The sequence below is a fragment of the Oncorhynchus masou genome, chromosome 31, assembly GCF_036934945.1.
Source record: "Oncorhynchus masou masou isolate Uvic2021 chromosome 31, UVic_Omas_1.1, whole genome shotgun sequence".
NCBI lineage: Eukaryota > Metazoa > Chordata > Actinopteri > Salmoniformes > Salmonidae > Oncorhynchus > Oncorhynchus masou.
The window spans coordinates 26230533-26242195 of record NC_088242.1 but is presented as its reverse complement, the minus strand read 5'-3'; the positions used below and the strand labels follow the sequence as shown (position 1 = coordinate 26242195).

Sequence of the window (11663 nt, the reverse complement as noted above, 5' to 3'; positions counted from 1 at the left end):
CAGTATATATCAATCTCTCTCTACCCCTCTCGTCTCTAAATCTCCATCTCTCTTTCACCCACCAGCTAGAGTAAATTCAGTCACAACTAAAGAGACATACATCATACCTTGAAGGTCAACATACAATATTTATTTAGGAACACAAAAAATGATAAGTTAATTATCAGGTAGTCCACAAATATTGTGGAAATGGTATATCAATACAGTCATACAGGGGGAAACCATCCCGAGACGCCCGGATTCAAACAAAATGGTGGATAAGCGATGAACTGAAACATTATTTTAGTCAATTTAAAGATGGTTTACTCATAATCATTATTATATTGTCCAAAGAAGTTATTCCTAGTTTATTTATTTCTTCCAAAAAAACAAAAAACAAAATATTTATAGCTAGGTTTTATTTTATATACTTTATTCAATTTAAATAACCCAATGACAACAGAACTGAATGGGGCCGACCCTGCATGTGAATATTGCCTTGAATCAATGCCTTTCATAGCCTGCTATAGGCAGGATCACAGTGCACGGGATGCCCAGTTGTATAATGCTGCAATACAAATGATACACCAGAGGGAATGGAAAACACCATGTAGACCGTCATTGTGAATAAGAATTTGTTCTTAACTGACATGCCGAGTAAAATAAAGGTTCAAATGTAGTATCCCCTACCCCCACAGCCAGAAACACATCTCGGTTTCATGTACGTTTGCTACAAAAAAACAGTATACATTATGAGCACATCATGCAAAGTGGCAAGTTCTGCTTTACAAATAGTATAGTAGTCTGTTTTTTCTGTAGATATTTTTTTTTCCCCTCACCGATCAGCTCTTCCCAAACACAACCTAAAGAAACCCCGCCCACTCCCAAATCCCACCCACCAAGAAAAAAAACATATTAAACTATAATATATCAAACCATGATTTTTATATAATACCCAAATCTGCAGAAACCTTGTAGTGGGCAGTTCTATCTTCCAGACCAGGTTAATAGCAAAGCATCACCCCTCGTTGGAAAGAAAAGCTATAGCAGTGAACAATATCATCGTCAACATGAGCAAATACCAGAGCTGAAAAATCACAATTGGTTTAAAAAAAAAGTTCTGTGTTGTCAAACAGTTGAGAATCCCTGATAGGCTGAAAGAAGTCAGGTGACGACTAGGTGAGGTAAGAAGAGTCCCACCTTATGATGGGTAATGAAAACTAGGTCGCTGTTTCTTCTGCTCTGCTGTGCGTGTGTTTGTGTGAGATGGTAACACACTGCACACAAACACGTTCATGATGAGTAGAGTATAAACACTGTACTGCCAGATACCCTCTCTCCATGCAGTACACACACTCTTTATAACATGTTCCTAGTAGAGAAAAAACACTTGGACAGATGAAAAGAAAAGAGAGAGCAGAAACAGTTGCTGCCTTTTAAGTCTCAGAAAACATCAGAAGTATAATCCTTGGACTTGAATATTTTTTGTTCCATACATTTCTCTTATCTATGCATTTACTGAGAATATTTTTTTCTAAACAAAGATTTCAGTTGCTCTCTTTCTTATTACTAAGTGTGTGCGCTTCTTTAAAAAAAAAATGTTGGATTTCTTATTTGCATTGTTTCCACTTCTTGAATTGTCCACGTTTAGTACTTGCTTGGTTTTTCTTGGTTTGTGTAGCTGTCTCTATCTCCACCCTTCCATCCTCAATTGGAAAGAGACACACCTTCACTTTCCTCTTCTCTACCCCCCCCCCCCCTCCCAGGGCCGTCTAGTCCTGGCCCCTCTTTTCTACCCCCCCTCCCAGGGCCGTCTAGTCCTGGCCCCTCATCTCTCGGCCTCCATGGCCACACTCGCCTTCTGTTCGGTGGCTGGGTGCTGGTGGGGGTTAACGGTGACCCCCGTGGGCCAGGCTGCGGGGTTGGAGGGGGGCTGCGAAGGGGGCTGCCCCTGAGTCCAGAGTCCCTGACCCTGTGGGCCACTCATGGGCATGGGGAGTGGGGGCACGCCCCAGCAACCGTGTGGAGGAGGGGGAGAGGTGGCCATGGAGGCCATGGGGCTGCTGGAGGTAAAGCTCTCTGAGGCCTTGAGACGGGAGAACATGGTGAGTGCATCAGGGAAGTTGGGCGGGGTGGCCGGTGTGTTGGCTGGGGTGCACATCTGGAGGAGAGAGATGGAGAGATTTTAGGGGGCGAGAAGACGTACGGAGGAGCACATCCATATACATCACACAATGTGATATAATTATCATTATCACACTTATCACTATACGTTTCACACTATCACTGCCGTGCATCCAGTTTCACACCATCACTACATCCAGGATGAGGATGCCTGTATATCTAAGCCTGTATAAGGTCCGTCCATAATCACACTTATCACTATACGTTTCACACTATCACTGCCGTGCATCCAGTTTCACACCATCACTACATCCAGGATGAGGATGCCTGTATATCTAAGCCTGTATAAGGTCCGTCCAAAACAGAGAGGGGAATGTGGGGGGATGCCGTCCTCTCTCTCCCTGAGGATTCTGATGACATTCCTCTCCTCCTCTCTGTTCCTCCTCTTTGTTCTGTTCCTAACAATGTTTTTTTGTTGTTGTTTTTTTGTACACATTACAAATATCAGGCACAAATATTCATTCTACAAATGATCAGCAATCAACTTACATCACTAAATCAAATACGTCTAACACAAAACAAAGCCCACCGGTAAAAACAACAGACTCCAAACACATGATCTCATAATGATTCAAGAAGATGTCATTATTTTTGTTATTAAGTAGGGATAATGTGTTAACTAGATGATTCAATTAAATCAAATATTTGGTATCATTTTGGTATAGAATTCTGGAATTGGTGATTGTGTATTTGGCAACAAGAATGTTCAAAAAATCACAATCATTTCAATGGTCTTGTCATCATCGCAATAGTACCATAGTATAACCTTCATGTCAAAAACATGTCAAAAACATGGGTAGTTATCTAAAAGCTGCAAGGTTTCCCTAGAAATCTATCACAGACTTACACTCATACAGTAGATCCTAGTGTGTCAGATTTTCACCTTTTTTTGCAGATAACACATATCAAAATCGACCAATTTGGACAACATGGAATTACATGGATACGTGATATCTCATGTAAAATCTTAGGAGAGCACTTCATTAAGTTTGTTTGGTATACAGTATTTGTAAGTCATCAACCAACATGTTACAATATTTTGTTTTACCTCGAGGCATAAATTGAATGGAAATGTGTCTTATGTATTTGTTACAAGATTTCTCAGGTAAGCCCATGCCTTCCAGACTGAGTTCTGGATAAGCTCTGTGAACATCATCAAAGCTAATAATATTTTTCATTAGTGCAGTTAGACCACTGGGAATGGCTTTGATCACATAAATATACTCTCTGAAAGGTATTGGAAACTCATTGTGTTATATTTCCCTATTAACAAGGTGACCCTCCATGACCTCACATCATGTTAGCAGATCACCTGATTGTCACGGTGCCATCTCTGGTAGTAGCTCCTTCAGTGATGACGATGGTGGTGTGGGTGAGGACAACAATGTCAGAAAGAACTCCCCCATATACAGTACAACCCCCTATCCAGCCAAAAACAACATAGACCAACCAACCAGCACCTCCCTGCAGGTCAGGTCACAAGCCAGGTCAGGTAGATTTAAACACTTTTTTCAGAACACACTCCTCAAAAGTGTTGAGGCAAAAACAAAAAGGATCTCACTCCAAGAGGCCTGGTTGGTCCAGGGCCAGTTTCCTTTACTCCACATAGATAGGCCTACTATTATAGACCTACTGTTTATAGCTGACCTCAACAACAAGCTGTTACACAGGCAGCCCCATAGACCTACTGTTTATAGCTGACCTCAACAACAAGCTGTTTGTTACACAGGCAGCCCCATAGACCTACTGTTTATAGCTGACCTCAACAACAAGCTGTTACACAGGCCGCCCCATAGACCTACTGTTTATAGCTGACCTCAACAACAAGCTGTTACACAGGCAGCCCGATAGACCTACTGTTTATAGCTGACCTCAACAACAAGCTGTTACACAGGCAGCCCCATAGACCTACTGTTTATAGCTGACCTCAACAACAAGCTGTTACACAGGCAGCCCCATAGACCTACTGTTTATAGCTGACCTCAACAACAAGCTGTTTGTTACACAGGCAGCCCCATAGACCTACTGTTTATAGCTGACCTCAACAACAAGCTGTTTGTTACACAGGCAGCCCCATAGACCTACTGTTTATAGCTGACCTCAACAACAAGCTGTTTGTTACACAGGCAGCCCCATAGACCTACTGTTTATAGCTGACCTCAACAACAAGCTGTTTGTTACCCAGGCAGCCCCATAGACCTACTGTTTATAGCTGACCTCAACAACAAGCTGTTTGTTACACAGGCAGCCCCATAGACCTACTGTTTATAGCTGACCTCAACAACAAGCTGTTTGTTACACAGGCAGCCCCATAGACCTACTGTCTACTTCTGAAGGAGGGCTCAAAACTGGGGTGCCAGTGAAATATTTTTTTTGTTGGTAAAGTTTGTTTTTGTTTCACTTTTTCTTTATGATGCAGATTTATTCAAACAACAATTTGTACGCAACAATGGGCATGCAGACCAGGTTTTCAAAAAGTTTAGTCCGAAGTCTTGGTTAAACCTTTGCAACACTCAATTCAGTCATCATGCGCTGTTTGAATGAACATTTCAAAATGCTTTCTCAAAACAACTTCCCAATTACAGTCCATTTTGATGGCAAGGTAGGCATGCTTACCTGGCAGAATGATATCATGATGATTTGTATAAATCGCGGGGCATTTGTTTTGCTAACTCTGCCATCACACATTGTACAGTACTAAAACACAGCTAGCTAAACAAGGACTCTAGCTACAATTGAATTAAAAGGGCAACAACACACTCCACATTTTTTTGGTAATGTTTCCCAACCTTAAAAGTGGTCTCCATAAGCATTGTTGTGGATTTAGAACATCCAGATTTTGTAATTTTTCTATTAAAAAAAAAAGTGTGATTTTGAGACCGAATACCTCATAAACATAGAAAAATGTTACTTCAAAGACTGAATTTATGAAAAGATCACAACACATTTTAAGGGCTCTATAACTGTAGTGTCTGTTTAAAAACGCTAACAATAACACCCTTTTTGAGATTGTGCAATCAATGTAATTATGATATTGTCAAGTTAAAATGTAATTATTTGTGTATGGAGGGTAGGTCATTATAGGCTACTATAGCACTCAGATTAAAGATAACATTTAAATTATGCACGCATCATCCGCTTTCCCGGGCAAGTATTAGTGCTTTCAGATGGCACTGGCCCTGGGTGCCACTGCCAAATTTACCTGAATGTCAAGCCCTGCAAGGGCATGCTAATTTTAAAGATGGCTAGTCATTATTAGCCTGGTTCTGTATGGAATGCAGCTACATTATGAGACAGTTATTGTTGCCAAGTAGCGGTGAAAAAATGGTGCGACCAAATCATGTGCTGGTGCTATCAACTGAAAAGGTTAGTCTAATGACCTGGAACTACAACAAGCCATTATTACACAGCCTTTAACTCCCAACTGCAGGTAAACAAGGTCCAAAGAACAAAACTAGTGTAAGAAAAGCCCAATGTGTGATGAATGCTCATTTTGAGAATGTGTCATGTATGCATCCAGATTTAGCCCCGATGAGCGGCATGATATGAAGGGTGAGCATGTCTCTGTTGCCCTCTAACAGGAAGTGCTGTGTCATGTCTCCGGTCTATTTCCTGTCCTATGTGTAAAGAGACACCCTGCAACGAGAGGTAACTTCCTGTCCTTCATGGTTACCCCCTCTACTTCCTCCCTATTCACTCTACTCAGATATCTAACACAGCCACCGTTAAACAGACCACCCCAGATTGTTTTACTGCTGAGCTCACATATGCCCTTCACACACACACACACACACACACACACACACACACACACACACACACACACACACACACACACACACACACACACACACACACACACACACACACACACACACACACACACACACACACACACACACACACACACACGAGCTGGAACGATGAACCAAAAAATGTAGGACACCGGCCATACCGATTACTTTAGCTGATATTTTTCGTAGCCTAAACTAGAGAAATGTGAAGTTTGACATTTATCAAGTTTGCTAACATGGATGATTGTTAATGGGACAATTGACTGCTACAACCATCAAGTTACTAGAAAAAACTGTGATATACATTAATAAACGTATCATTCTATTTATCGTTATCGCATCAATTCAGACAATTTATCGCAATATGGATTTTTGTCCATATCGCCCAGCTCTAACACACGCACAGCGAGGACAGAGAGTGATTATGTATTGCTCCATTGGGAAAATGATCTGTTCTCAGTGTAGACAGCACACTGTAGAGGTCTAGTCTCTGTGCCCTCAACCTAGCAGTTATTGTCTAGGTGCTGCTTTTGTTTATCCAAAGAAAAACGAAGCAGGCCTAGCCTAGATGTTTTCGGTGCAGTCCCAAACAATGTCAATATATCCTAAGATGAAGCACATGCTCAGAGAAACTATATGTACAGTTTATTCCCACATATCAGTGGTAGCCAGGCAGCACACACAGGCTAGGACTGTGCAGACTGCAGCATTAAGGGCCTGCTGTAAAGCCATAGTAGCTTGATTAGGCTGGCAGCAGATTAAAACTAGGTGTCTGTCTGTGAAGGACACAGTCAGGTAATACTTCAAAAGGCTGCTGGGACAGTGCGTGCGGGCAAAGCATCAAATCCGATTGGCTGAGGTGACTGGGGGCATGTGCATTTAAAATGAGAAAAGCACATTCATGCATGCACATTTGGGGAAGGGAAAGGCATACATAGTCAGCTGCATAACAATGCATTTAATGGAAAGTGTCTTCCACATTTAACCCAACCCCTCAGAAGCCAGTTTTTTTCAGTTTTTTCATCCAATCAGGGGAAATGGATGTTACCGAAACTAAGCGAAATGCATGTTACCGACCGCAGCATTCATTATTTAGAGAACTGGTGAATATTTGTTCTAGGAGTGTGTTCTAAACACGGCAAACACTGAGGCGTTGCCTTGGGGACGGTCCGTTGCTATGAGGAAGACAGACCTGGTGGTGATGGATAGGACTAGAGCAAGCTTAGACACATCTGTCATTAACTTTCTACAGATCTGTTTACTGAGTGCAGTTTACTGTGGACTCTGGAATCTGAAGTTTCACCCTGCACTGCTCTAGACATGCCTGCCTGTCTGTCTGTCCAACCAGCCCTCCACTTTGGTGAAGCTTAAGCCTCAGTCGCTCACTCCTCACTGCTCTCTCTGTGCTTCTCCTTGCAAGACTGATGAGCAGTCATTTCCAGTCTGACCGACAACATTCCTGAGTAAAACCCTGTTTACAGGGAGCAATTTGTATTGAATTTGAAAGGATAAGCAGATATTCATCCCTATAAATATCCAGCCTGCATTCACAGACTGGAGTGGTTCAAACGTTACCCCTCTGCCTTGTAACGTCACATGAATGCTGCAGACCTGCATATGATTCAACCACATGTCCGACTTGTAAGTCGCTTTGGACAAAAGCGTCTGCTAAATGGGATATATTATTATTATATTATGTTACAGGTCTCTGTCTCTCCTTCTGGTAACTATTTCATGTCACCACCTGCAGACAGATCCATTAGTTTAACTAGATAACCACAAAGCTCTGGGTAGAAGTTGCCCTTAGGCACAGACCTAGGATCAGCTTACCCTCCCCGAATCCTAATGCTAATCATTAGGGGGGAAAACATCAAACTGACCATAGATCAGTGTCTAGGAGTAACTTCACCTTTCACCATCGTTATCTTTCCCGCCACCCACATTTCTGCTATTTTTTTGTTTTATTTAACCTTTATTTAACTAGGCAAGTCAGTTGAGAACAAATTCTTATTTACAATGACGACCTACCCCGGCCAAACCTGCAATTGGCACAATAGGCCGGGGTAGGCCGTCATTGTAAATAAGAATTTGTTCTCAACTGACTTGCCTAGTTAAATAAAGGTTAAATAAAACATTTTTTAAAATAAATCCTAACCCGGACGACGCTGGGCTAATTGTGCGCCACCCTACGGGACTCCCAATCACGGCCAGTTGTGACACAGCAAGGAATCAAATCAAATCAAATTGTATTTGTCACATGCACCTTACAGTGAACTGCTTACTTACAAGCCCTTAACCAACAATGCAGTTTTAAGAAAAATACATGTTAAGTAAAAAAATAATAAAAGAGCAGCAGTAAAATAATAATAGCGAGGCTGTATACAGGGGGTACCGGTACAGAGTCAATGTGCGGGGGCACCAGTTAGTCAAGGTAATATGTACATACATGTAGGTAGAGTTAAAGTGACTTTGTTGTCCTTAAGCCATTTTGCCAACTGTGGAAGTATGCTTGGTGTTACGGATACAGGTATCCTGTGTGTGTGTGTGTGTGTGTGTGTGTGTGTGTGTGTGTGTGTGTGTGTGTGTGTGTGTGTGTGTGTGTGTGTGTGTGTGTGTGTGTGTGTGTGTGTGTGTGTGTGTGTGTGTGTGTGTGTGTGTCCTGTGTTCTTTTCTCTCCTTCTCCCCTCACAGGTGAAAATCATCACTCCCCAATCAGTCACCAATCAATCATCAATCAGAAGACACACCTCCTCCTGTTTCCTCCCCAATCACAGTTCCTTTCCCTTTGTTTAAAAACCCTGTCAGTTGTTTGCTCTGCAGCTCAATCTCTCTGTAAATGCCATATGTCTGCAGAGCTCTAGTTTACTCACGCTGACTATGTCTCTATTGCGCTTTATGTATTGAACTCGCTTTTGTTTGAGCACCTCCATATCACTTTGTCCTCACCTGTGAGTATTGTTTTTGGTTATGGTGTTTGTTTGATGGTGGGGAAACAAGAAGTCGCCCATGGGCATACACTACCCGTAGGTAAACTTAGTTAAATACACTAGTTAGACCTGGGTGGACCATCCACTGTATTTTTGGTTAGTTAGCTGTTGTTGAAATAGGCTAGTCTTAGCTTAGGGGTGTTTTTGGATGCTTATTGGTTCTTTCCTTGGGTCCAGCTCAGCCCCTTTTCCTGCTCCCCCCCATTACTGTGTTTTCCAATAAACCATGTGTTTGATGGTAATTTAGTTGTCTGGTTATTTTGTTCTTACTTTTCACTATTATAACTTGCATGAGTTATGTTATGGGTCTCGTTACTATCTCCCCTAGACTGTCGGGCTAAAAGGGATTCGTAACACTTGGGGTCATTGTCCATTTGGAAGACCCATTTGCAACCAAAAGCATTAACTTCCTGACTGATGTCTTGATGTTGCTTTAATATATTCACATAATTTTCCTGCCTGATGATGCCATCTGTTAAAGTGCACCAGTCCCTCCTGCAGCAAAGCACCCCCATAACATGATGCTGCTCGTGCTTCACGGTTGGGATGGTGTTCTTCAGCTTGCAAGCCTCCCCCTTTATCCTCCAAACATAACGATGTTCATTATGGCCAAACAGTTCTATTTTTGTTTCATCAGACCAGAGGACATTTCTCCAAAAAGTGCAATCTTTGTCACCATGTGCAGTTGCAAACAGTAGTCTGGCTTTTTAATGGTGGTTTTGGAGCAGTGGCTTCATCCTTCCTGAGCGGTCTTTCAGGTTATGTGGATATAGATACTTTTGTACCCGTTTCCTCCATCTTCACAAGGTCCTTTGCTGTTCTGGGATTGATTTGCACTTTTCACACAAGTACGTTCATCTCTAGGAGACAGAACGCGTCTCCTTCCTGAGCGTTATGACTGCTGCGTGGTCCCATGGTGTTTATACTTGCATACTATTCCTTGTACAGATGAATGTCGTACCTCCAGTCATTTGGAAATTGCTCCCAAGGATGAACCAGACTTGTGGAGGTCTACAATTGTTTTCCGAGGTCTTGGCTGATTTCTTTTGATTTTCCCATGATGTCAAGAGAAGTGGCACTGAGTTTGAAGGTAGGCCTTGAAATACATCCACAGGTACACCCACTATTGACTCAAATGATGTCAATTAGCCTAACAGAAGCTTCTAAAGCCATGACATTTTCTGGAATTTTCCAAGCTATTTTAAAGGCACAGTCAACTTAGTGTATGTAAACTTCTGACCTGCTGGAATTGTGATACAGTGAAATAATCTGTAAACAATTGTTGGAAAAATTACTTATGCTAGATGTCCTAGCCGACTTGCCAAAACTATAGTTTGTTCACAAGAAATTTGTGGAGTGGTTGAAAAATGAGTTTTAATGACTCCAACCTAAGTGGATGTAAACTTCCAACTTCAACTGTATGTAGGTACGGTCACAGTGGGGACGATGTCATCGATGCACTTACTAAGCCAGTGACTGTGGTGTACTCCTCAATGCCAACTGATGAATCCTGGAACATATTCCAGTCTGTGCTAGCAAAACAGTCTTGTAGCTTAGCATCTGCTTCATCTGACCACTTTTTTTTTATTGACCGAGTCACTGGTGCTTCCTGCTAAAGTTTTTGCTTTTAAGCCGGAATTAGGAGGATAGAATTATGGTCAGATTTGCCAAATGGAGAGCTTTGTCGAACCAGGGTCTGTAGTGACGCCTCTAGCACTGAGATGCAGTGCCTTAGACCGCTGCTCCACTAGGGAGCAATGCCGTGTTCACATGCTAGTTGGAACTAGGAAACTGACATTTCTCTTCTTGCTAACTGGTTGTACTTTTACACGTGCCACTTTTAATTGCTTGTAGTTTTACACTTGCAACGTTCAATTAGGAGATTTCAGAGTTTCGTAGTTCCGATTAGCACTAACACGGCATGAATCCCTGTCCAATGACGTCCCTTGCTCAAACAAATATTCAAACAATTTGCAAGAGCCTTGCAATAAGCAGTGGAATGTGCAGCAACATAATGGAGAATGGTGCAGGATTGTTAGAGTTCTGTTCCAAAGTCATTGCCCTGTGTTGTGACTAGAGGTTGACCGATTATGATTTTTCGATGCCGATTATTGGAGCACCAAAAAAAAGCCGATGCCGATTTTTTTTATATATATTGTAATAATGACAATTACAACAATACTGAATGAACAATTAACACTTATTTGAACTTAATATAATACATAAATAAAATCAATTTAGTCTCATAACTTGTTCAATTTGGTTTAAATAATGCAAAAATAAAGTGTTGGGAGGAGAAAGTAAAAAAGCTACCGTTTAAGTTCCTTGGTCAGGACATGCGAAAGCTGGTGGTTCATTTTAACATGAGTCTTCAATATTTCACTTTTAGGTTGTAGTTATTATAGGACTATTTATCTCTATACCATTTGTATTTCATATACCTTTGACTATTGGATGTTCTAATAGGTACTTTAGTATTGCCAGCCTAATCTCGGGAGTTGATAGGCTTGAAGTCATAAACAGCGCAATGCTTGAAGCATCGCGAAGAGCTGCTGGCAAACACAGTGCTGTCTGAATGAATGCTTACGAGCCTGCTGCTGCCTACCACTGCTCAGACTGCTCTATCAAATAGGAACGGAACCTTTCTGTATTTTATCTAACGGGTGGCATCCATAAGTCTAAATATTGCTGTTACATTGCACAACCTTCAATGTTATGT

General features: G+C 41.7%; 1 protein-coding gene across 1 annotated transcript in view; it reads right to left on the bottom strand.

Moving 5' to 3' along the window:
- Positions 1-1780: 1780 nt before the first annotated feature.
- ubald1a (UBA-like domain containing 1a) overlaps positions 1781-11663 on the bottom strand; it is a 28264-nt gene continuing 18381 nt past the window's right edge. The window contains exon 3 of the mRNA XM_064950514.1: positions 1781-2140. Coding sequence (XP_064806586.1) covers positions 1808-2140 — 333 coding nt within the window. The 3' untranslated portion in view covers positions 1781-1807. The remainder of the gene's footprint in view (positions 2141-11663) is intronic.